Here is a 27,471-nt window from a genome sequence, read left to right as displayed (position 1 = left end):
GACCAAGGAGTGGCTCCGTATGAAGCATATCAAGGTTCTACCATGGCCCAGCCAATCTCTAGACTTGAACCCAAACGAAAATCTTTGGAGGCAGCTCAAACTCCGTGTTTCTCAGCAGTAGCCGAGAAACCTGTCTGATCTAGAGAAGACCTGTGTGGAGAAGTGGGCCAAAATCCCTCCTGCAGTGTGTGCAAACCTGGTGAAAAACTACAAGGAACGTTTTTTTTCTTTTTTTTTTAATATGTATGTTTTAATATTTCAAGCCTTTTATTTTAAACCCCATTTCGTATTGCAGTCACCCACCACGCTTTCACTTTGTGAAATTGGTTAGAAAAACCAGAATCTTAAATATTTATTATGGAAAAAAACCTCTTCACCTACAGTTAGTTCCATCTGTACCGTATTTTCCACACTATAAGGCATATGCCTTGAAAACCCAAATTTGCCAGAAATCCGCGCCCTATAATCTGGTGTTCTCTATAGACCGGATATATGGTAAATACAATTGGAAATGCACAATCACAATGTAATGCTTTAACACAGGGTAACTTTTTAGGAATGAATCCAGCTTATTTTGTTGTGAAACCACATTTACTAATATTTATGATCAATGCAATAATAGGTCACGGATGAATATTTTGAGGGTGCGCCCAATAATCAGGTACGCCCTACAATGCAGAAAATACGTTCATTATATTGACTTTTATTGCACACTGTTTTTTTTTGTTTTGTTTTTTCACTATTACGTCATTGTCACTATCGACCAATCATGTTGCTGTTCTTTGATTCCTCACCTTTTTGCTTTTCGGAGTTAATATTAAAAAAAAGTACTCAGGGGAGGTCTATAGACAGGTTGGACTTATCTGAAGGCTTCTCTCTCTGTCCTCTTTGCAATTTCAAATTCGAGATTATATGTTTAACTTATTATATTCTTGAATTGATTAAACATTGTAATGTGAGTAGAATGTCTGTTCATCCTGCCAACGTGGCCAAATAACAGCTGGCGCCGTCACAAGACACTGACGTCAATTAGGAACGCCATCTCTTCCGTCGATATTGAGGAAGTCAGCCGTGGAATCGAGCTCCTTCATGGGCCAGCGAGCTTTGGGAGTCTGCGTGATGCAGACAAGCAAGCCCAACTTGGGGCGGTTTATGTAAATGTCTGTCTGCCTCCCCCCTCCAGACACCGCTACTTACTCACGCCCACTCTCATTCATGCATCGGGCTGCGCACAAGGAGGGTTGAGCCTCTATGGCATATCTTCACACACACAAACATGTGTGGAGCTGAAACATTTTCTGGAGACACTCACTATCACTCTGCCTTCGTGCAACATACCACAGAGTTGGTCTTGAAAGCCAACAAGTCTCCTTCCTCCGGTTGATGTCAAATGCAGTTACAGTTGGGGCTGAAGGGAACAGGGAAGAGATGCTGCTTATGTGACAACTCCTGAAGAACATCCTAGGAACTTCAGGGGAACCAAAAGGTCTCTCTCCTCAGCCTTTTCTGTACCTCAAGCTTCCTTTTGCAGTCTGAGGGACTAAGCTTAAAAGAATGGATGTTAAGTTCCACCAGGTGCTCACGCCCCTTTTCCTCCTGGGAGTCCTCATCTTTGTAGTGGACAGCAAAGGAACTTTCTATGGAGGTTTGGTCAACCCTTTTTATGGCCATAGATACAACATGTTCAAGGCCGGAGTCAACCCTCAGCACAGCCCAAACAAGCCGATGACCAGGCACAAGTAAGTGGACTTGCTGAGCCATGGAGGCGTCTCTGACAATTCCCTCATGGATTACTCTAGCAGAAATATGATTTTAGTTAGTGCACTGACTTTGTAACTGATCCTGAATTAAAGCTTTGTTTCAGATTTTCTATTCTGTTCACACCTGAAACTAGCTGTGCTCAGCACATGATAACCAGAAGGAACAATAAGAAAACAAAATATGCATCTTTGGGGGAATTGGACGATTGCAAACAAACTGATGAATGTGTATTGTATTGACTTTATTCGATAAATTATAAAGCAATGTGTTGCAGGACCCAAAAGTGGGTCGCAGACCAATTTTCAGTGTGTTCCGGACCTTTGTTTTGGAAAAATAATGTGAAGAAAAAAAGGCAATAAGGGTCTTTTTAACTCCTTAACAGTAGATGGCAATAAAATCCTGCAAGTGCAGTTAACTCCCACCATTTCACACCAGAAAAAGTTTACACATTGTGATCAGGATACAGCATAAAATACAGTGTATGAGCCATGGACTTTATTATGTTCAAGACAAAGATAATGAAGCGAAGTGTTTTTGATTTCATAAATAACGCTGCTAAATAAGCATTAACTAAACATTGTGTATTATTTGACTACTAGATGTAGCTGTATTGTGCAGTGCCACCAAAAATGTGTGCTAAAAAGCACAAGGAAGGATACAAACTACAGAGACCAAACCGCACTGTTTTTCCTCTCATTTTTGGTCAAGCCATTGACAGGGTTTTCATTTTTTTCGGGTACCTAAGTTGGACGACAATGACCTGTTTTCGGCCATACCACCATAAGTACGCCTGATCTTGGGAAGCTAGGCAGAGTCGATTGCAGACTCCTTGGCAATACCTGGTGCTGCGAAACCACTGACTACGTCCCCGGTACAATGGGTGAAAATGAATTTCCCTGATTATTGTTATCATAATTGTTATTATTATTACGTCAGTTCCCACCAGGTAAGGCTCATGTTATATAAAATAAATGCAAAATGTGTCACACTAAAAGGATTTTAGAAAAAGCCCGTTATATATATATATATATATATATATATATATATATATATATATATATATATATATATATATATATATATATATATATATATATATATATATATATATATATATATATATACATATATATATATATATATATATATATATATATATATATATATATATATATATATATATATATATATATATATATATATATATTTGAATAAAATTACAAAATTTTGTGCAGGCTTGGGGAGTAACGGAATATATGGAACGGCAAAATTAATGTTGGCAAGCTGTTTGGATTTATTTTCATTTTGTTACTGTCGCATTTTATGTTAGTTTTGCCGGAGATCAAAGAGATCAAAGCCAGGAGAGAAAGCTTACCACGTGTTGTGAGTCATAACTTTATTCATATTTAGTTTCTTTTGTTTTTTGTTAGCATATTTGGTATTGGAGTAATCCAAAAGTAATTGAAAGTAATCAAGTTAAAGTAACCCTACCCAACCCTGTATATATATACAGTATATGTTACATGTATCATTGTTTATTATTTAAATCAAGAGTGTTTTCTTAATTTAATGACTTTCAAAGGGAATATTACCACCTGAAGTCGTTGTGGTTTTGCTGGTCCTTTTTGTGTGAATATATCTGACTAACTTCTTTTCATTCAATACATTTGAGAAGTGGACATGTTTTCTTGTTTTGGGTCGTGGCTTGCGATAAGGATGTGATGGTGGGTCCTGAAGTAAGACCAGTTTTAGAACTACTGTACTGCTACAAAGTACATTTGGGTAAACCTCTACCAAAAAAGTGGTTTGAACAATGCTAAGGAAATATCAGAAAGAATATACTGAAGATAAATTTTTTACCCATCGTTCACGGACGTAATCATCTATTACACGGCTGCGACATAATCACCATTTTGAAATCGTGATGTGGTGAAAAGTAAGAGATGTACTTTATGTTTTTACGTGACAGAGACAGCTGATGTTCGGGATGCTGGGCTGTATTTCTTTCCTCTGTTTTCTGTGTCTTTTTGACCAGTTTTCCCTGGAGAATGCTTTCGGATTTGGACTGCTACCAAGCTACCTGCTGCTTTACTAAAACTGCTTTTAAATTCTGACTTAATCTTGCCATGGGAGCTCAACTCGTGCAAAATGGGAATCCCAACCAAACCCAAACTTTGAAGTCTTCAATTTTAAGTGGAGGAATCCGCATCGCTCTAAATATACCGTAAAGTTGTATCAATTCTATCACAACATGAGTTGAGGTTGGCTGCACCCCCACTGTACAGTTAAACATGGTTAACACTCTTTTGTCTCATCCGAGAAGCCATCTGATTAACCAGAATTGTCTCAAACCTACCTGTTAAAATATCTCAGCAAGCATAACAAGTGCATAATATTTGACCAGGCAATGAGGCCAAAAAGGCAGCAAGAACTATTTTTTTGGCTTGACCACAGAATTTTTTTTTAAATCGCGAGTTCAGAGATTACTGTCACAAAAGGGCACCCATTAATTTACTGCAACAGAACCAATCAACGACCTTAACAATGGTGACAAGAAACATGACCCAGTTGGACAAAGTCCCCTGCCTCCTCTGGAACAGGGTTAGAGGACAGGGAAATCTGCCAGACATTCCTTAGAAAACCTCCCAATAAGTTGGGTTTGCCAGGTTGGACCACATACAGAGGAAACATTATTGTTAGGTAGTCTTGTGTTCCTTTTAATACAAGTAACCTCAAGGCTGATGACTCGACCCCCAAATCAGATCATCCAACATTATCATTATGAGAAGTGAAGGTACCTTCTCCGCTATTGTAAACCCAAACATACAAATTGTGTGTTATGGCATGTCAATTTAGTTGGAAGGCCTTATTCTCACAAAGAGTAAGGCCAATATTAGTCCTTGAACATAGCTTCTGAATCTAGGAAACAGACCTCAGCTAAGTATAACATATAACCATTATTATCAATACACTCCAGCATAAATTATTCTGGAACAGTGATCACAATAATCTGAGTGTGTCCATGCATGACTTACATTTTGCACCTTGTACTATTTTACTTTGTCATTCCTGAGTGACAGATCAACTGGATAAGATCAGGCTTTTTTCTGTCAGCTCTTATTCCCCTCTTCTATTTTGTCAATTGTTTATCAAAGCTATTGATCTTGAATGTATTATAAGCTTATATATGGTGATCAATGGAAACAATTAAAAATGTCAACGAAGCTATAAAGTGTCACTAATTGCTTGCTGTCAGGGTGATAATACCCTACAGGTGTTTCCAAGCCTAACTATAGCTTTTAAAATAAAAAGGTGTTTACTTACATTGGCAACGAATGAGCCTTAAGGATAGATAGTAGTACCAGCTATATAAATAAATCAGCATTGCTGCTTACAGTGAATTGTTGCTGTATTTAAATACACTCATCCACTTGATGTGTGTAAAATTATTTGCGAGCGCAAGTGTGTGTTTATGTAACTTACTGCTTGGTTGAATTGTGTTACTGAACATGCCTAACATCGTTAACCAAGATGAAAAAAGCTACAAGAAAAACACATTTCTAAAAAAACAAAAAAAGGATGCAGCACTTTGCATGGGTCTGTCGTCATGACAACACACCCATGTACAAGCAAATGCACAACGGGTGGACCATGGACCTCTGGTCAATAAATTAGCAGATACTTTATGCCAGTAATGAGCCAGTCAAGGGTGTTTCAATGATGCGGGGGACAGACAGTTAGTGTCAAGGTCAGAGAGGGGCTGAGGGGCTGTTCTCCAAAGTTTGTTATAATGAAAACCTACATGGAAAACCTTTAGCAAACAATAAACAGGACTAAAATCTGTGAAGACTCGATGACAAGATATTGTAAATCAAGTTAACAAATGAAGTGGAAAAAAAAATCTATAGGACTTTGTTGGAATCCTATTTTCTCTCCGTTTTCAAAACTACAGAAGCCAAAATGTTCATTTTTGTAGAGCGCTCCCTTGCCATAACATTGTTTACTTTTTACAGTTTCACTATTTCACGAGTTTGCATAGTGCATTGTGTTCTGCTTTTACATTGGTTAAACAGACCCGAAGATAATCGTCAGTGGTCATAAAAATATAAATGTTTACAGTTCACAGTCATTGTTCTTTGATTTTAATTTATATATATATATATATATATATATATATATATATATATATATATATATATATATATATATATGTAAAATGATACAAACACTATCATACAGTGTTATTCCTTTTTCGGCTTCAACTTCACCTTCATCATCTTTACTTCTTCATTTCCAGCACTCGAATGAGCTTAACTATTTATTTAAATTTGATGACTGACGTACATGGCGGAGTCGTCAACTTCACTTTCAAGCTACTAGGACAAATGGGCTATTTCAAGCCGTGGCACTGTGGGAAAGTTGCCCCCTTTTTTTTGTGGAGTTCCTGCAAACATATGTTTCCTTTATATATGAATCTGCAGATCAAAGCTCAGCTTTACATAAATAAACGAAGGCTGAAGTGCAGATCCGTGCATGGCTGCAATGTGGCCAGGAACGTTTTTGTTACCTTTGAACGGAGCCGGGTTAATGTTTTCCCCTCCCAGCGCTTGTAACGCTTAAGCTCCTCATCTGCTTACTGTATCTTTGAGTTTAGTTTGCCACTGACATAAAGGAGGTGATCTTCATCTAGCACTCACCTATTTATCTGAAGTATTAGGACGGTGGTCTCATAAATCTAATGCGTGGACGGGGAAATGAATCATCTTTGTAAATGTTTATTAACTGAACTAATCACTCCATCTACAAACAGAACAAAAAGCAATTGATTACTTCCTTTTCAAAGGGCAGTAGCCTTGTAAGATGGAGAGTGTTGAGCTCCAAAACAGTTCTTTTAAGTATTCCACCTCAGTGCTAAATACGTAACTGGTTCAATTTTTTGCTTTATTATCCAATCAGAACAAATCTATACGGTTTAACTCTAGAGTGAAGAGTCGATTAATACTTTACCCGCTGTGCTATAACTTTTAACATAATTTCGCTCTTTTTTTAGAGCGACAATGTATAATCTTTGACCACGGCATTTTGCTGCATTGCGTAGTGCAACTGAATACGAGTGCTACAAAGCACAAGAAAAAAAATACTAATTTCGGAGACCATTTTCTTCTCATCTTTTTGCTCAACTTTTTGTAATGCTTTTGGTTTTTAGTGCACCCATAGCAGAAAGATGCTGGACTATCATGTCAGCTCCCTCTAGGTAAGCCTCATTTTTATGTAAAATAATATGCAAATTTCTTGACCTACAAGTATTTAGAGTTGCATGATTCTATGAGAGTCATGTATTTTTGCTTACTAATCAAATCAATCCAGTATCGTCATTTTAATGAATTTCTTTTTTGACCAAAAGTATCCGCTAAATAGTAAATACCCCTTAATCTATCATTATTAAAGAATACTTAATACTTACGGCTCTTCCTAGTGGCTCCGTGGCTCTTTTTCAACAACCCACAACCCTAACAACTTCGCTCAAGTAGAATGCCGGCAATGCCAGGCCACTATGCTTGTTCATTTCGATTTTAAGAAAAGAATATGTCGATGTAAAAATATGTCATTTTTGCGTCATTTCACACACATGCTTGCGGTTTTCTTTCAATTCTAGGATTAAAAATAGTAAAGAAAAAAAAAACGCCAACCGAAAACCCCCAAAAAGGTGAGAAAGGAAGAGTTAATTTGAGTGTGTGTGAGAATTTCACATACTTGAATTTATTCCGTCTTTCACATTCCTGACAAAAGCCATAAAGTGCAATCACAAGTGCAACACATTAAACCTGGTTAATGGGACAACTTGATTAAATAGAAATATTGATAGATATCCATCAATCCATTCATTATCTGCACCGCTTATCCTCAGTGGGGTCGCGGGGATGCTGGAACCCATCCCAGCTATCTTCAGGCAGTGGGCAGGGGACATCTTCAACTGGTTGCCACCCAGTCGCAGGGCACACATAAACACACAAGTCACTTGCTAATTCACACCTAGGGACCATTCAGACCGACCAATCAATCTGACATGCATATCTTTGGAATGTGGGAAGAAACCCACGCAAGCACAGGGAGAACATGCAAACTCCAAGCAGGAAAGCTGTTAGCTGGATTCAAACCAATGACCTCAGAATTATGCCGCGAATGCACTTACCACTCATCCGCTGTATATATATAAATATATATATATATATATATATATATATATATATATATATATATATATATATATATATATATATATATATATATATATATATATATATATATATATATATATATATATATATATATATATATATATATCCCTGCGACCCTACTGAGGATAAGCGGTGCAGATAAGCAGATAATGAATGAATGAATATATACATATGTATATATATATATATATATATATATATATATATATATATATATATATATATATATATATATATATATATATATATATATATATATATATATAAAACACAGGGTAGCACGTTGAACAGGTGAAAGCTGGGGTCAGTGATGTCCTTTATGAGCCCTTTTGCTTTGTTTAGACATGGGATTGTAAATATCAGTCAAGGAAGGCAGTGGGTTGCCAATGATCTTTTGTGCAGTTTTTGTTACCCTCTTGAAACTCCTGTCTGATACTGTGCAACTTGACTGCCACAGTGACACAATGTAGGTCAGCAGGCTTGTACTCAGCTGTTCTCATCTGCACTTTCAGGAAGTGTAGGCGCTGCTGGGAGCTTCTTGACCAAGGCTGTCGCGTTGGTCGTGCAGATGAAGTCAGCAGATGTATGGACCTTCAGAAATTTTAATGACTGCACTTGCTACACACATTCACCTTTTTACAGGGGGGTAGGGATAGCGCTTTTTCACCAGAAGTCCAGGATGAGTTCCTTCGTCTAGGAGATGTTTAGTGCTAAGTTGTTTGTCGCACACCACCTTTCTGGGTTCAGGACTTCATCCAGCCAAATTTCACCTGCTGAGGCCAGTTGATTAAAAAGTCCTCAATCCACGAGCAGGTGAGCCCCAGGCTGGCAGGCTTGGCGATCAGGATCTCTGGTATGATGGTATCTCAACTCTTGTTTTAAATGTTTGAACGTGCTTTAGGGTACGTTGTGACAATCCTTAACTGGACCTGTGCCGACTTTTAAGACTCTTCTGTGATTGAATTATGTAAAAGGTTTTAGCACAACATTAAAAGCATATTTGAACTCTTCAGTAATTAAGGGCTATACAAATAAATGTGACATGACTTGAATTTAATCCCAGGTTAAATCGGCATTAGAGGTTTAAATAAAAACTTAAAGCAACTCATGAGTTAAAGCTTAAAATCCTGCTTTAATTGTATTATTTAGTGCCTCCTAGTGGAAAAAAACTTCACTCATTAAAAAAGAAACAATATTGATTTAAAAAAAAGCACTTAGACTATTGAATGAACAAGCATTTTTAAAAATACTTGCAGGGTGAGAAAATTACAATTATTTTAGCCTTTTCTAGAGGGTGATGAAATTATTGTCTGTCATCTCGTTGCCACGGGTACCTATAAACTCAAAAAATAAGGTGTTTTGGGGTCACTTTGAGTGTCCATAGTTTGTATTCTTCCTTGTGCTTTGTAGCATGCGTTTTCAGTTGCAATAGTGAAATCTAGTGGGCAAATAATACATCTTGTCCCTTTAAAGTTCCACTATGTAATATTTGACCACTAGATGGCACTTTGTTGTCTGGTACGAGCGAGGGCCGGTGATACATGGCACAGCATGGCGGCAAGATGACGGACATTCATGACGCCAAACTTAGGTTTGGATTTCTCATCTCATCTCTCATCTCATCATCCGTACCGCTTATCCTCATTAGGGTCGCGGGGGGGGCTGGATCCCATCCCAGCCATCTCCGGGCAATGGGCAGGGGACAACCTGAACTGGTTGCCAGCCAATTGCAGGGCACACAGGGACAGACAACTCATTCGCTCATTCACACCTAGGGACAATTTGGACCGGCCAATCCACCTGAAATGCATGTTTTTGGAATGTGGGAGGAAACCGGAGTGCCCGGAGGAAACCCACGCAAGCACGGGGAGAACATACAAACTCCGCACAGGAAGTCTGGAGCTGGATTTGAACCCACGACAGGTTCCCATGACATGAACTGTGCCGCACAAGCGCTAACCACTGCTCCGCCGTGCTGCCCAGGTTTGGATTTCACTATATAAAATAAATTAAAAACTCTAGATCTATGACTTTTTATAAAAAATTAACATTGCTATGAATGTTCACATATTTTTCCCTAGTATTTAAATCAATGTTGCTGTTTTTTTTACTGCATGAACGTTTTTTGTACCACTTGGAGGCACAAAATATTACACACTGTCTCTTTAAGGCAGTGTAAGCATTAAGACAAAAGCCAAAGCAGTTTATACTGGTGAGTTAAATACTTAAACCAACTTGAACTGAAGAGTCAAATCAGAGTTAACGTTAATTACAGTCAATTTAAAAAAAAAATCCCTGTCAGTGGCTTTAAATCCTTGACACAAGCGTTAATTTAAAGATTGAGGCAGTTTTAAAGCGTAGAATCAAAAGTCAAAGCTTTGGCCATTGACAGAACATGTCAAAAAAGAAATGGAGAAAGACATAGTTTAGCAAACATCTGAGTTATCGACGGGGGACCCAAAAAAATAAAGCAAAATTTTAAAAAATGCCAGGGCAAAGGCAGGACACAGCGCAAGCATGTGTTCCTAATTAAAACAAAATTGTTTGCAGATTTTACAAGGGATTGCAAGAGGTTTTATGAAAAAAGGGGTTGGGGGAGCCTTCGGAAGGTGAGGTGCTTTGGGCCATGCAAAGGGAGGAGGTCCAACAGCAGCACTATCTGCCAAAAACCCTGCACGTGAAAATTCAAGCAAGGAATTCCACCGTCCCTCAGGGACACCCCGCGAGCCAGCTTACAAGAGTAACGCGAGAGTGGAAATATTTACAGTGTGATGGGGATAAAGTCGGGAGGCGGGGGTAAAGAAAGACAGGTGACCAAGGATAATATTTTGTTGGGAGCCTACCGGGAAGTGTGGCAGAATCAGTGAGGAGTGTTTTGTTGTTGATTGGACTTGGAGCGGGTATGGCCTGCCGTGAACACTCACTGGAGAATTTACTTTCCAATGAGCTCACTTGGGTGGTTCTGATATAAGGTGGACCTGCTCTTTCTCTAATCTATTGGTTGAAATGCACGCAAAGCCGCATCCTCTTTTTAAAGGCTATCTTTTTTGAACATGTCAGGGATGCCTTTACTGACCCCACTTGGGAGATTTTTGACAAAAGAAAAGGAAATAGAGGATCTATTTTCTTTCACACTCATGCCGGAATTAGCCACATTTAATTCTCGTTCTGAAATTTGGCACTTTTAATTGACATTCCCAGTTGCACATTGACGCCTAACTCAACAAAGAGAATTACACTCACTTAAATCCTTAAAATTAAATATATTTTTTTTATTTTATTATTAAAAAATTAAAGATAAAATTAAAAATTAAATTAAACTCACTGTGAATGTGTGAAACTGGAGTGTCATGCCCAATTTCGTTGTCACAATAACTTATTTTGTAACAATGAAAATAAAGGTATATTCTATTCTATTCTATTCTATACACATTGTGTATTTCAGGACAGGCCTCAAAATACTTCTTACCAAATTGGCAAAAAATTGTTGCGTATTTTGATGTCAATTTTAGCATTGTAATAGAATAAGAAGAAAAGCAAAACTGTCTACAACGGTAGAGTTTTTTTTAATTATATTGATTAAACAAATATTTCTTTAAATGAGGAAAAACCCATCTATCATCTTCTATTTAAGCTAATTTAAAGGTGGTGTCCACAACTTGCCATTTCGCTACTCTCTGACGACATCTCCTGGCCTAAAGTCATGAGGCAATCAGCTACCTCAGCTACTTTTTCCCCCCTATTTTTGGAGGGTTGGGTTGGCATTTTACTTGAAACAAGCCGTTTCTTCTACGATTTTTAAGCTAGACTAACAAAAAAAAGAAAAAAATAACGGGAACAAGCATTAAATCACTCTCCACTTCTTCCACCCCTTCCTAGCTTTCAAATGTGTTGCAAGTGCCAGAATAAAAGTGCTAAAGTTAGAAAAATATTATTTAACATAAGATGAGGCACAAGTAGCAAGAGCTGACATGAATGTCTGCCATCTTGCTGCTATGTGCACTCCAAAACACCCAAAATGTTGAATAAAAATGTGCAATTTGGCCACTCTAGGTTGTATAGCTTTATAAAGCATTATAGCACTCTTTTTCGGTTGCACGACACAACTCAGTGACATCCACCCATCCATTATCTGTACCGCTTATCCTCAGTAGGGTCGCGGGGGTGCTGGAGGCCATCCCAGCCATCTTCGGGTAGTGGGCAGGGGACACCCTGAACTGGTTGCCAGCCAGTCGCAGGGCACACAGGGATAGACAATTTGCTCGCTCAGTCACACCTAGGGACAATTTGGACTGGCCAATTAACCTGACATGCATGTTTTTTGGAATGTGGGAGGAAACCCACGAAAGCACGGGGAGAACATGCAAACTCTGCACAGGAAAGTTGGTAGCTGGATTTGAACCCATGACCTCAGAACTGTGCCGCACACGCGCTAACCACTGCTCCGCCATGCTGCCTCACTCAGTGACATCTAGTGGTCAGATGTTGCGCAGTATTTCTTTACAAGCTATGTATTTTGCCAATAGGGAAGATTTTTTTCCTGCTGTGTGTGATTTATTGTCAAATATTTTTGTGAAACAAAAAAAAACACACACACAAATAGCTATTTGTGATGTCATACAATGTGCTCAGTTTAATTATTATTATCATCATCCTCCTTTTACATTGAAAATAATCCCAGGTAACATTTTTTATTTCACAAAAATCATTATTTAACTGCCATAAATATCTCATTACGTTACTTATTTTATTAGACTTTTTACCTGTTTCATTTAAAGCTAAATGATCTTTATAGCGAATATGGGTGGTAGATAAATTTTTCTAACAATGTATTGACCAATTGAATTAAAGAGACGAGTTTATTCTTCAAAACTTGTCTCGCCTTTTATGGAGCATCACATACGTTTTTAGATTATTATGTCAGGAAAACGGATGAGAAACCTTGTTTAGGTATTCTGAAGGGTGGTTACACACACTTTAAGTAAATTATTTTTACCGCGTTGACAGTTTGATATACTTTGATCAAGACATACAAACTCTTTGATTTATGGACTTTCTTTTACTAACCATCTACTGAAGAAGCTTGAATAGAACACAAAACAATAATAAGAAAATTTTAAAAAGGTCGAAGTTGAGAACTTAAACTGACACCATCTAGATAGACAACAACGTTGCCTTGATTATAACGTTATTGTATTTTGATAGAGTTCCCCCTTTAACGTCATACCAACACCTAGCAACAACAAGATGTTTTGCAAAGTTCTGCTTCGATGAAGATGACAGCCCAGTCTTTATGTCCTCGGCTGTAGAGCGATGATGACTCCTGGTAGGCTTGAGAGCCGGTTGGGATGAGGACCACCGGATGCAGAGTGTTGAAGGAGATGTTGACTGCTGGTGGCTTGAGGCTTCTGTGAGGTCGCTGGCTTTGTCCCACTGGTTTGGCCGCTAGTCATCAATCGTGATCACAAATGCAAACGTCATAGTTTTCAGTTTGCAGTCTATTCCAGCGATATTAGAATAAGAATCGTCTTCAATGTCATAACAAAGTAGTGAACATTGTTTACAACGAGATTAGACATGGCGAGACTTCAAATAGAAAAACAAGATAAAATGTCAGCATTAATAAACAAAACATTTCCAAAGTAGTGCATGGAGACTGGCCTTAGTTGCAAGTGCATTTGAACATTAGTGCAATAACATTTAGCAGCAACAACTTTCCAAAATAGGTCAATAAAATATGATTATTCATTTTTCCTTACGTAGGCAAGTTACCATAAATTCCGGACTACAGCGTGCACCTTATTAAGAGCCTTATGCTCAAGTTTAAGATTGAACTTGCCCCAGATTTTAGGCCGCAGGCTTGAGCCCAGTCCATACCAGCCTCCAACCACCTGGGCATGCACCAAATTGCATTCGCTTGTCATCGTTCCTCAAGGATTCAAGGAAATTCAGTGACCTGAAAATGACTCCCAATGATACTGACTAATGATGTTTGACTGATTTGAGATATCAGAATTTTTCTTCAATCATACTAAATATTTGGACCTCTGTAAACTACTTATTTGGAGCTAACCCACCTTCTACGACCCCATCCCAGGTTTGATGGGCACAGGTGTGTCCAATCACCACACACCTGCGCTCAATTTTCCTGCACCATTTAAAAAGGACATTTTGATCTCAACACGTTTGATGGGTCATTGTAATTTTTTATTTTGCCTGCGATTGTCATCATGGTTTTCATGGTAATTTTTGTATCCATCTTTATGACGGGTTAGTTTTGTTTGTTTGTTCCCAGCAGTATTCTAATTCCAGTTGCGGTGTTTCTAGTTTGAAATTGCTTTGGTCTTTGTTTCTGATTTCTTGTTTGGACATTTTAGTTGCTTTGTTTGATACTTTGGTCCTGATTTTGTTAATGGATACTGTCCTTGTCTTTGAGCATCCCTGTCTCCAGTTCCTGCCTACCCCACATGTGTCCATCATTTACCATCAAATTATAACATTATTTATTGATTTTACTGGTCCATTATTGCTGGACAAGAGGTTTTTCCTGACAAAGTAAGCCAAACTGTAGTTGAAGCTGAAGTTTTTGAAATGTAGGGGGGAAAAGCGTATTTATCGTCTATATTTTTCAGTCTTGTGCGCTTTTTTTAGGGTGGTGATGGCTCTGACTACTTTTCAACTCGTGTGAAGGAAACGATCAATCTCAGATCGTTCCAGATCGGAAAAGTTTTCAATCTTATTAAAGCAGACAAACATCAAGATCAATGCCAGTTCCAAGAAATAATGGATTATTTTCTTTCTGGCAAGCTGGAAAAGGTTTTTGTTGCTAAGCTGCACCTGCTTTGAACAAGCAAAACAAAGTTGGACGTTCTGCAAAAATAATTTGGGCAATAGCTCTTCATCCTGAAAGAGTTTCAAAGGGATTTGCAGGCTCACAGTTGACAATGAGATATGCGCTGATGTAACCCTCCACCACCCAAGGTGAGGGAATGGAGGGAAGGCAAAAGGAGAAAGAGCAGCTGGAGGAATCCCCTCTTGCAAGTTGTCAAAGACATAACAAAAATAGCACCCAGCGATGCAAAAACGCTTCGGCAGATGTGCGTTAAACATTCATACAGTAAAATGTCACGCTTGCTTTACGCTTGCTTGTGCGGCACCTGCTCCCCATCAGCCCCGAATCCAGGAAATCTTTTGGTCGACTTCCACGACTAAAACTCGTGTACGAAAACTCACCTTGTAAAAATCTGCAAAGTATTCCTGTCGATTCGTTTTTATTTAGAAGGGAAATGTTTTAGTATACAAAATCATGAAAATGCTGGTCTACTAGTGATCCCAAGAGACAAGAATAGATCCGGAAGGTTCGAGAGTGTTCTCCCCGGTGCAGTGAAATGCTCTTTCCCTTGAGATTCGTTCTGCAACCTCAGTAGAACTGATTAAATCTAAGCTTAAAACACACTTCTATTCTATAGCATATGAATAAGCTATATTTTATGTTTTTATGTTGTTTGCCCTCATGTAGGTTTTAGATCAGGGGATAGTGTCATAATAGTCTGTAGTTTGCAATAGTCTGTGACCTGTACAGCCCTTTGAGACTCTTTGTGAGTAAGGGCTATACAAATAAACATGTCTTGACTGGACTTGACTTTTTGGTGTTCAGTGATCAGTGCTGCCTGCTCATGTTAAATTATATCTTGCTCAAAGATGTTTATCATGTAAATGATGGATAATATGCTGAAAAATAAGAAAAGCAGGTTAAACGTTAAAACATATTGCAGACAAAATGTTAAGTTTAAAACTTAGTTGACACTCAAAACAGGGAGAGAAGACCTCAGTGGATTTCAGACTTTCAATGATGACTCTGAGAGAAGCCTTCAGATCAGATAGTCCAACATGTTCTAAAGACCCTCTCCTAAGCCCTTTTTATTTAATCTTCAAGGCTACACAAAGACGATTAGTCCTGAGGGGTGTGAAACATGATTGGCCAATAGTAAATTATATAACGAAAAACAGCACGAAATAACGATGTAAGAAGAGCAAAAAGAGTGAACAACGGTGTGCAATAACAATAGACAAAATTTTAAAAAATGCCATCCTTTGAAAACTTACTTGCAGGTTGCAAGATATTAAAAACTGAATAAGTGATTTATTTATCACAAATATCTGTTATTTTCATTGCTAACAGTTCCAGTAATCACATGTTCTCTCAATGTTACTGTTCTTTTATTTAAAACAAAACACCACACAAACCACGCACGCACGCACACACACACACACACACACACACACACGCACACACACACACACACTTACAAAAGTATTTTGTCCTAATTTCCTTGTAAATTTCCAATGTGACCATACAAAAATTTGCTCTTATTCTAATTTCAAATTGTCTCCGTCCCATAAATTTATATTGTATATCCAACAACCCAAATTATCTTTACCTCTGTTTTCATCCTCGAACTACTTTAATACCTTTTCGATTTTTAGGTAATATATGGTTAGCACGGTTTCCAATACTATTAAATGCGATATTGTGTACTATAAAGCGCCTCCTAGTTGTGAAAAACATCATTAACAAAAAAATACATTTATTACTTCAAATGAAGTAATGGAGGTAGCAGATCTCCTCCATGATCTGCTACCTAATCGTGGTGGAGGAGTTTGTGTGTCCCAATAATCCTAGGAGCTATGTTGTCGGGGGCTTTAAGCCCCTGGTAGGGTCACCCATGGCAAACAGGTTCTTGGTGAGTGGCCAGACAAAACGCAGATCAGAAGACCCCTTATGAAGAGAAAAAACATTGGTCCACAATTTCCCTCGCCCGGACGCGGGTTACCGGGGCCCGCTTCTGGAGCCAGGCCTGGAGGTGGGGTCCGCTTGCTCACGGGGTCCGGCCGGGCACAGCCCAAAGGGACGACGTGGGACCCTCTTCCCATGGGCTCGCCACCTGTAGGAGGGGCCAAAGGGGTAGGGTGCGCAGAGAGCTGGGTAGCGACCAAGGGAGGGGTCCTTGGCGCGACTATCCCCGGCTACAGAAACTGGCTGTTGGGACATGGAATGTTACCTCTCGGGCAGGGAAGGAGCCTGAGTTGGTATGTGAGGTTGAGAAGTTCCGATTAGATATAGTCGTAACGTTTTCACACAGAGCTTTATTTACGGAAGCGGGGCAGTCATGCGCGGGAACACAAACGCCAGTGGTTCAGCGATCGCTGGGCAGAAGAAGCAGGGCAGAGAAGTCAGGCGCGGGAAAACAGGAAGCCAGGGGCTGACGAGCAGCATATCGTACAGGACGAAATAGACGGGATCAATACCAGATACAGGATCCACCAGCAGGATACCGAACAGGACGGGATCGATACCAGATACAGGATACACGAGCAGGATTTTGGACAGGACAGGGCAGGCAGGATCGATATCAGATACAGGATACACGAGCAGGATGAGCAGAATACAGGTGAGGACGGGACAGACGGGATCGATATCGGATACAGGATACATGAGCAGGATACGGGACAGACGGGATCGATACCGGATGCAGGATACCGGACAGGACGGGATAGGCAGGATCTATACCGGATGCAGGATACACGAGCAAGATACAGGTGAGTATGGGACAGACGGGATCGATACCGAGTGCATAATACACGAGCAGGATACGTGACAGGACGGGTCAGAGGGGATCGATACCGGATGCAGGATACACGGGCAGGATACCGGACAGGATGGGACAGGCGGGATCGATACCGGATACAGGATACACCAGTAAGATACAGGTGAGTATGGGACAGACGGGATCAATACCGGATACACGAGCAGAATACTGGACAGGACGGAACAGACGGGATCGATACCGGATAAAGGATGCACGAGCAGGATACCGCACAGGACGGGGCAGATGGGATCGATACCGGTTACAGGATACACAAGCAGGATACCAGACAGGACGGGCCAGAGTCAAAATGCTTGCCTTGCAAGTGCAGAGGACTGACAAGGGGTGAATGAGAGCACTGAGTTCAAATAGGAGGGGAACCAATCAGGCAACGAGCAGCAGATGGTGCCAAACGAGCGGGCACAGGTGAGGGCAATGGGTAATCGTGACATATTCTTTGTTGCGCTCATTTTCAGTTGCACTAAACAATAGAGCAGCATCTAATTAACAAAAAATACCAATCATTGTGACTCCTGCTTCAGATGATGTTAAATGGACTGCATTTATACAGTATAGCGCTCTACCCAGTCACTAGACCTCCAAAGCACTTTACAATGCCCTTCACACTTTACCCATTCACACACTCACACACTGATAGCGGAGTCAGCCATGTGAGGCGCCTACCTGCTTATCGAGGGCATTAGGGGTTCAATGTCTTGCCCAAGGACTCTTTGACATCAAATTCGGAGCAGGGAATAGAACCTGTGACCTCTTTGGTCCCAAGACGACCAATCTACCTCGAGAGCTACCGCCACTCCCTATTGTGATGGAAAGACAAGAAAACACTGTCAACACAACCATGATCATCATGGTAGTTTTTCACAGTTTATAAAAGGTGATCCTGCCTGTTCACCTTCTTAACATGTTAACTCAGAACACGTCAGCCCCATTGTTTTCCCTTCGCACCCCCGAAAATGCGGCCTTGTCCGAAACAGCTGCATATTAAGGGCCGCACGTGTTGCTGAATACTCTCATGTGAATGCTTTTTCCCGTTCACACGAGAGTCTGAAAGCTTCGGAAAATAATTTCCTGTGCTGTCTGCCGGACTTTTTGCCGCTCTGCTGCCAATGACGTGGGAAGAGACGGTTTATGGCCAGTGTGGTGCAAAGACGATCGCATTTTCTTCACGGCTAATAACTCTGTGATGAGCACTGAACTTTAACTGCACGTGTTTTTCTTGTCGTGCGTACATGCATTTCCTCGTGATGTCAAGGACAGTGCCTGTTTCGTCCACAAGGTTGGGAGAGTTACTACTTTAAAGATGTAATCCAATGGAATGACTAATGACCTGTTCAAAATGTATCCGTAAAATAATAGTATTGCAGTAATGGAAGAGGGCACTTGCTCCTAAGGATTGATTTGTGTTCATCATTTAATTTCGTGTCATTTCGTTTGTTCGTGCTTGTTTGTTGATGTTGATTCTTTTTCCTTTTTCTACCTCTTTTTTTCATTTTTGTCATTGTGGTTTTTTGTTTATTTGTTTATTTTTCATTGTTATATTTTGACTTTATTTTCTCCCCTTTTTAAGTCATTCCATGCAAAGTGTTTCATAATTATTAGTAATGTAGGGATTAATTTAACAAAAACAACTAAAACATAATTTGGGACCCAAAACGGCTCTTTTTAGTGAGCCGAGCCAAATAATTGGCTCTCTAAAAAGAGTCGGAATTCGTATATCTTCAAGAAAACTCCAGTCACTGCGGTGTTTCACGTTTGCTTGGAAAATGTCAAATTCTTTGAAATGCAACTACTTTTTTTAAAGTAACGGAAATTGTTACATTATAAAAAGTGCCCATAAAGTCGAAATTTAGAAGCAGACCCAAATGTATAAGTTCCTCCCGACTATAGGTATTATTGGCCACGCATGTGCCCAGAAAAGAAAGCAAAAAAGACAAGAGGACAGAAATAAATAGAAAATTAGCTGAAGAGCTGTGAGCCGCTGCGTCCATGCGCGCCGCCATCATCATCAAAGATGTTCCGGTCCAGAGTCTTCGCTCTGAAAATGCTGGTCTCACAGTGATCCCAAGAGCCAAGAAGAGATTCGCAGGTTTGAGAGCGTTCTCCATTCGGCCCCCAGTGCTGTGGAATGCTCTTCCCTCTGAGATTCGATCTGCAGCTTCAGTGGAACTGCTTAAAAGACACTTCCATTCTATAGCATATGAATAACCAATATTTTATGTTGACAATATCTGTGTATTATTTGTTATTGCAACATCCATTGCAGTCTGGTCATCCTGGAAGGGCGATTACCTCATGTGCGGTCCCTTCTCAAGGTTTCTTCATTTTCTTCATGTTGAGGTTTTTGAATGTTCCTTGCCCTCATGTGGGATTTAGATCAGGGGATGGTGTAATAATTAGTCTGTGGTTTGCAATAATCTGTGGTCTGTGCAGCCCTTTGAGACTCTTTAGGATTAAGGGCTATACAAATAAACATGACTTGACTTGACCTACCCTGGTCACGAGTAACATGTAAAGTAATTTGGTTACTAACTAAATTACTTTTTGGAGTAACTATAACTAATTATATTTTTTAAATAACGGGCCCAACACTGCTGAGAAACTGCTTAAGTAAGGCCGAACATGTATTCCATTACTCCCCAAGCCCGTTCGTCGAACAGCTACTAACAAATGGCCAAATATCAAACACAGGCACAACAAAATGCCAACCCCAAAACAGATGAAAAGCAGACAGTAAAACCCTAACGCTGACTGTCTAATCAAAGCTAACATGGGAGGAATTAGAAGCGCTTCATCGCGGAATGTAAAAATCAAGAACAGATGTAAGCGAGAAGAAAGAAGAATTATGAACTCATAAAGGTCTCATCTTGAATGACAAATACATCAGGAAGATATATTGTCATCACATGCAGCTGGACAAGCAAAAACCTTTTGGACCAATGGCGTTAGGTGACATTAAATCCCAATTTCCCGTTTTTGTCCCTGCAGGAATTACTGTGCCTACGTGGTCCACAGGAACATCACATGCGCCATGCAGGATGGAGTCGCCACATATGTGAAGGCAGAGTACACCACCAAGTGCATCTGGGGGCAGAAATGTCCCGTCATCATGTATGTTTGACATGCAAACGGAAATCTAAAGGACATCTAAGTGTTTGTTGCTCAAAAGCAACAGTGGAGAAAGAAAATTAAGGGCTATGTGTTTGAAGGCTGCTCTCTAGTGGTAAAAGACTGTTCATGCAGGGAATTTAAGTTTGACTTGAATTTTTGGAAAGTACAACAGTCATAATAACTTTTGAACCAACAGAAGGATGAAAAAAGAAATGGCATTCTTCAGGCGGAACATTTAACACATTTTATGCATTTTCTTTTAAAAAAATACTAAGACCATTTCCTGAAAAAAGAAAACTGAAATAAATGCTATATTCAAATTAAGCACAATTGCCAACAAAACAAGTACATTCAATCATATGTTTTTACAATTTATTAATTCTATAACTTAACTTTTGTATCCGAATGATAAAAAATCAAAACGTTGTTTTATTTTTTTCCTATTCAAAAATAACAAAGCAATAGTTTACCTAAAAGAGAATTTAAAATATCGTTATTTGAATGTTGTAGTAATAGAACTATTTTACTGAATACCAAACAATTTAGCGGATTTTTTTTCAATGAAAAAATATTTTTTGCAGGGTGAATTTTCAAGTTTTTTCTTTTTTTTCCTTCTTACAAAAAGGAGTAACCACTCTGGATATTCAGTGTGAGACAGTCAATGGAGCCACTGCCGTCAGATAAATTCATATGTGCTGAACTTTTTTGAAATGTTTTAATTATGCCCATTTTTTCAGTCCTAGACAATTACCGTACTCTAAAGAGATTTTTTTATTTTCATTTTTTTCACAAAAAGGGGCAACAAGTATGTTCAGATTTAGCCAGTTAATGAAATCACAGGGACACGCCTCTCCGACAGTATTCTTGAATATTATGGTATCAGATAAAATTAAAGTTTTTTTCAAAGATATACCCATTATTTTTTTCTCTCCTAGACAATTACGCTAAAGAGAAATAGCAACAGTACATGTCTAGAATTTTGATAAACCACAGACAAGTGTTTTTTATAGTCCTGACAAATTTATAAAAAAAAAAAAAACACCATCAAAATTATAATTTTAATAATCCAGCACATTGACAATTTTACAGTTAAAACAATTGACACTGAACTGATAAGGGAAGACAAGCAGTGACTGACTTTTCATGGATATCTGCAGTCAGTCTTTAATTTGCTTTCAAAAGGCCCAATTGTAATAACATTCTGCACCTCACAGGGGAAATTAAAGGAGTGGGCTTTTCCTCCCAAAAAGATGACTCACTGTAATGTGTGTTCATGCCTGCGTGCATAATGGGACAAAGTAACGAAATAGACACAAAAAAAAAAAAAGTTTAAAAAAATTTAATACTAACGTCCAACAAGGATGCCGGTTTAAACTCTGGATCCTGAAAACACATCATTTACATTACACTTCAGACTAATCTCTTAATCCCCCATAATCCGCGTTTAATCCCACAGACAATGACTACATCTCGTTATCTTTGCCATGCCCTCACAGTTTTTCTGTCCTCCCCCCGGACTTTCCCATAATTAGTTGAAACGAAGAAGGAATTAGTTGCATCAAACAACCCGAAGCATAAATCACGCCTGGAAGTAATCTCTTTTCCCCTCTTCAGGTACAGGACATTCTACAAACCAACATATAAAGTGGGTTATAAAACGGTGACGGAGCTGGAGTGGAGGTGTTGCCCCGGCTACTCTGGAGACAACTGCTACGACGGAGGCACCGCAGTCCCCGATGGCGCACCCCCTTCCAAGGGAGCCGCTCTGCCACATCACCCAGGGGTTAAGGGCGTCCCTCAAAGACCCAAAGTCCCTCTGGACCAGAGACCTGGAGGGGCACAGTTGGAGCCGGGCAAAGTTTACCCCCACCCACAGGATCACAAACCGGTCCCTAGTGGGCAGCTGCCTGCTGGACATGGCAACACAAATACCGGTGAGGATAAAGTAAATAAGGTCAATGGCTTTTGCAGCCAAACCGGTCTCTTACGTAATCTCTTAATGTATAAATAGGTCACAGATTTGGGGGTTCCGGGGTAAGTGGCGAGCGTTTAGACCGTATGGAGGACGACCTCCGGCGCCTAAATCTGGGCCTGGACTCCCTTAACGGGGCAGTGGCCGGCCTTGAGGAGCGATTGCGCACGTCCCTTCGGGAAGACACCACCAAGATCCTAGTTTCGCTGCTGCCTGGTGGCTCACGTGGGTCAGACTCAGCTGCCGGGTTCGGGGTGATGCCCATAGGGATCCCCGGGGTGCTTGGAGTGGAGGAAGGCTTAAACAGGTTCGGAGATCTTGCCGGGAGGGTAACAGAAGTCAAGGATGAGCTACGGGCCAAGAGTCACATGCTGGAGGAGATTCAGGTTCGTGCCCTAACAACATAAAGCCAATGAATGCCATTTTAATCAAAACATAATTTAGATGTTTACAGACGTTATTGGCAATGAATGTTTTAATGGATTTCTTCTAACCAAATCAAACAAATACTTTTTCCTTAGGGGATGGTCTTGGGCCACGATGGACAGCTGAAGAGATTGCTTGAAGGGGCAAGAGGAAGGCCCATCCCCGGCCCTGGCTCGGCCCACCTGGATAGCGTCCTCGAGGCCAGGCTGGCAGGAATCCAGGCAGAGATCCTGGATGGATTCGAACGGCGGATTTCTCGTCTGGAGGACCAGTGTGAGGAGAAAATTGGCGCTGTGCAAAGGCAGTGCCAAAGGGAGAACTTGGATGGCCAGCATCAGATGCAGCAGTCGCTCGACGGAAGAGAAACTGGACTGAGGGCGGAGTTAGGATCGTTGCAGGCTCAGATCCAAGGCCTCACGCTTACAGAAAGCTGCTGTGGGCAGGTAAGGAAAATAGGATGATGACCAAATTCCTGATGATAAATAAGAGATATTTGTTTGCATCAGAAAGTCCTTTAGCACAATCACAAGTTTATTTTCGTCATTAAAGAAGTTAAGATAATGGCAATATTACAGCACAGACACCAATAATATTAAATTCAGCACATCTGATAAAAAGACATTATTGTAGTGTACTCCATGGCCAAAGCCCGTTTCATTTTATTAAGCGCATAAGTAGTGTAGGTGCAAAGACAACACAGCAATCATGTTCCGATTGAGCTTAAGGATATCAATTTAACCAACAAAAATATCAACAACCAGGATGTCTTGTCCTTCTTTGTGAGGATATGTGGTTTAACTTGAGTACTGTTATTTTTTTTCAATTGTTAGAGTATTTTATATTTTGAGTGGGATTATGACCAACACACTTCTAAGAGATACTTTACATTCAGAAGGTAATTTTAACCCAACACAATGAAAAATACTTTTATAATTAACCAAATTAAATACCATAATTTATTTCGACACAATCAGTTTATTCCAAGTAAGTTTGGCGCTCTCCTTCAGTGAATACATGAGAACCTCGCCAATCTAGGAGGGCCTTGGAGTTGAGCTGTTTTCCCCTCTTTGGTGAGAGTAGAGCCAGTTGAGGTTGCTTGAGCATTTGTTTCAAATAACTCTTGGAGAGGTATTACTAGCTTGTCCCACCAAGAGGAGACGTCAAATATCTTCCACATGCTGGAGAGACTATAGCTCTTTGCCTCAACATTCTCTTGTAATAACTTGACAATGTGGTTTAGGACAGGGAGTTCGGGGCTTCCCTGCTATAACTGTATCTCCCGCTAACTAACTTAGCATAAGGGAGGGAAAATCAATGGATAACGTTATTGTGAAATGCATAAAAAGCTGTGTTTTGATTTGAGGTAAACAGTCTGCAATCATTGCAGGTGAACAGCCTCTCTCGGCGTGTGCAGCAACTGGAGGAGTCTGTGAAAAGTATCACAGAGGCCCAGCGGCAGTTTCAGTCAGCGCTCAGGGAGCAGAGTGTCCACATTGATACACTGATCGAGACCCGTCTGGTAGACCTGGAAGGCCGCCTGAGTATGGCGGATGGTGTGTCAGAGTTCCCCGGAGGCCTGGAAGGCTTCAAGAACATGCTGGAAGACAAGTTTAAAACCTTGGAGGAGAAGGTGTTTGTGGCCGTAGAGGAGCTGAACAATGCCACTTCGCCGGTGCTCTTGGAAGGCCAGGTGGTCCCGCCGCTTGAAACAGAAATCCGGAGACGATTAGACGGAAATCTGGAGGGTATCGAAAAACGTCTGGTGGACCTGGAGCTCCTCTGCACGTCCTCTTGTTCTCCCTCCACAGCTTCAGACGGAGCAGTCAGAGTCACTGGAGTGGAGTGCGAGGACATGGAAAACAAGATGAACAATAGGCTGGACTCTCATACAGAGAGGTTGGACAGTCTTAACAGCACAATTAAGAACCTACTCCTGCGGATCGCTCAGGAAGAGGCGGGCGAGTCAGTTCATGGCGAGATCACGCTCCTGAAAGTCAACATAAACTCTGTGAATAGAACTCTAAAGGGGCTCAAGGACTCTCTCAGTTTCTTTGCAGGTGAAGTGGGTCATTCGAACTCCACGTGGGAGCAACGGGGGCAGCAGCTTGTCGACCAAGTGCAAGGAATCACTAATCTGGTGGGGCACCAGGCATCTCTACTGGGAGCTGGGGAGAGGCGGCTGGCCCAGCTTAAGGGAGAACTTGTGGCCTTGAGGAGGCAGCTCACCGGCGGACTCCAGGGCTGTCGGAGCACGGCTAGAGAAGTGCAGAAAGAGGTGAAGGACGTGGATAGCAGGGTGAGCCAGGTGGAGGGCCGCTGCAATAATTTGGGGGAGCTAGCAGATCAACTGGAGAGGATCAGGTCTGAACTGGAGAGACATTCGGACTCCTACCTGGCGCATATGAATGCTACCCAGGTCGTACGCTCTAAGAGGATTTCTGAAGTCAAAAACATTGCGCCAAAACAAGGGCCAACCCCAAACATACACCAGTAGTATTGGAGCTGGTTGATGCGCCAAAATGTTTTCTGGCCCCTCCCTGCCACTTTCACAAAATCTGATGCTATGTATACCCATAACTGTGGAGCTATAATAAATACATTTGAAGCTCTGTAGAAAAGAGATCTATGGGTTAGGAGCTGGTCCACGTTTTTCATCTTTTTTTTTTAACTTATATGCCCTCTCAAATGTCAAACATATTGGTATAATATGTTTGTATTAGAAGTCTTTTTGCAAGACTGCTGAACAAAATGAACATGCTGGGAGTGAATTGTTCCTAGAGGTTTTATTTAAATGGGACTCTATGTCTTCTGTGTTGACGGCCATGTGGGGCTATTTATATGTTCATAAACCTCTCATAGTTCACATTTTAAAAATGTGCATTGCTCCACTGCCACTTCTATGAATTCATTTTGATTGCTTTCTGTTTTAGTGTAGTTCTGACATGTACTACCAAGAGGGGACACAACATTATTGACTGAGAAATAAAATCCCTAGCTCCTCACTGTGTGTCGCGCATTTTCAAATAATTGGCGCATGCAGTGTTTTTGTCTGGGTAATTACGAGCGTCCAAGCTCTAATTTTAATTTTTAGTTGATGACAATTTAAGTTATCCCTATGGCAGCCACTCCAGCAGCTCCCGTGTTATTTTCGATTGTTCTCGATTGTTCTCAGCTCAGGGATGCTGCTGGAAATGTGAATTTCCCTTCGGGGATGAACAAAGTATCTATCTATCTATCTATCTATCTAGTAATAATTATGCAACGAAGCAGTTATTGAGTTTGGAGTATATTACATTTTCAAGTTTTGTTTTGGGGCCATGCCCACATTTCCTTTTGTTTTTCTTCTAAATCTTCTTAATTCTTGGAATGACAATTTGATAAAAGGAAGATGTTTATTGATTACTGTTAGAGGCAAACAGCATGTGCAAGGTGGATTTGCACATTTGTATCGCTTGCGCTTGCGAAGGAAATATTCTTAAAACTAAAACTAAGATTCCCTTTCCTTATGTGCAGACTTTGCATGAAGTTTTTCTGTCTAACACAATGAAGGGCATTTTAAAAGGGGTTCCTTGACCTGTATAAAAACACAATGTGGTTTGGATACAGCCTCACGGCCGAGTTAAATATGTGCTACTTGTTACAAACTTTCAACCAAACTTGATGACAGAACTAGGAAAACAATGCCACCTAAAATAAATACTTGAATCAATTTCGTAATGCAAAATGTAATTACAGCTTTGAGGCTATTTAAAGGCTTGCATTCTTTCTTTCTTTTTTTTCATAAATCCATAACCCTAGTGAATTCTGATGGTTTCAAGAGAGAGCGCAGCCTGAAACTTTGTCAGAGCACATTTGCAGCAACCAAAATACTTCCAAGTCAGATTGGTGCGACGTTTCCTGCGCTCAGTCCTTTTCAGGTCACATTTTCATCTCAGTCCTGGCTGGGAACATCAAAACATTCATTCACATCCTAAGAATCCTTGTTGGCATGGATGCACCACAAGGAAAGAGCATTAATAAATACAATTATTAGTTTTACACATGCAGGTATAGGACAGTTAAGAACTAATATTAATTTGCAGTGCCCGCCTGGAAGAGAGTCCTGCCACAGTAAAGTAAAAAGCACTATAACTTAACATAGTATTCAGTTACTCTGTTGATTGTAAGACTTTAAATAGCAGCTCTAATTCTTGGCAATTTAGGTACTTGGTTGGTCCAATGAATGTCAGACAAAAATGAAAACACATTCATATTTCTCCAAAGTGAAAGCAAATTGCTTGTGTCAGGCCAAAACCTT

At 40.2% G+C, this 27,471-nt stretch overlaps 1 protein-coding gene across 1 annotated transcript; it reads left to right on the top strand.

Annotated features, from left to right (window-relative positions):
• Positions 1–1,237: 1,237 nt before the first annotated feature.
• emilin3b (elastin microfibril interfacer 3b) lies at positions 1,238–26,176 on the top strand. The gene is made up of 6 exons (XM_088332733.1): positions 1,238–1,739; positions 20,654–20,776; positions 22,391–22,710; positions 22,788–23,134; positions 23,270–23,617; positions 24,562–26,176. Exons 1-6 carry the CDS (start codon positions 1,555–1,557, stop codon positions 25,666–25,668), a joined length of 2,430 nt encoding a protein of 809 aa, XP_088188859.1. The 5' UTR covers positions 1,238–1,554; the 3' UTR covers positions 25,669–26,176.
• The last annotated feature ends 1,295 nt before the right edge of the window (positions 26,177–27,471 follow it).

This window comes from Urocampus carinirostris, chromosome 3, assembly GCF_059441175.1.
Source record: "Urocampus carinirostris isolate Australia breed hairy pipefish chromosome 3, RoL_Ucar_1.0, whole genome shotgun sequence".
Lineage (NCBI taxonomy): Eukaryota > Metazoa > Chordata > Actinopteri > Syngnathiformes > Syngnathidae > Urocampus > Urocampus carinirostris.
The sequence above is the reverse complement of the archived record's forward strand: the minus strand, read 5'-3'. Positions and strand labels throughout refer to the sequence as shown.

What these genes read in the sequence shown, in the direction of transcription:
- emilin3b (XM_088332733.1), top strand. Translation starts at nt 1,555, where the DNA reads ATGGATGTTAAGTTCCACCAGGTGCTCACGCCCCTTTTCCTCCTGGGA. An exon ending in ACATGGCAACACAAATACCG is followed by an intron (nt 22,711 to 22,787) that starts GTGAGGATAAAG and finishes ATGTATAAATAG; the next exon opens with GTCACAGATTTGGGGGTTCC. An exon ending in ACATGCTGGAGGAGATTCAG is followed by an intron (nt 23,135 to 23,269) that starts GTTCGTGCCCTA and finishes CTTTTTCCTTAG; the next exon opens with GGGATGGTCTTGGGCCACGA.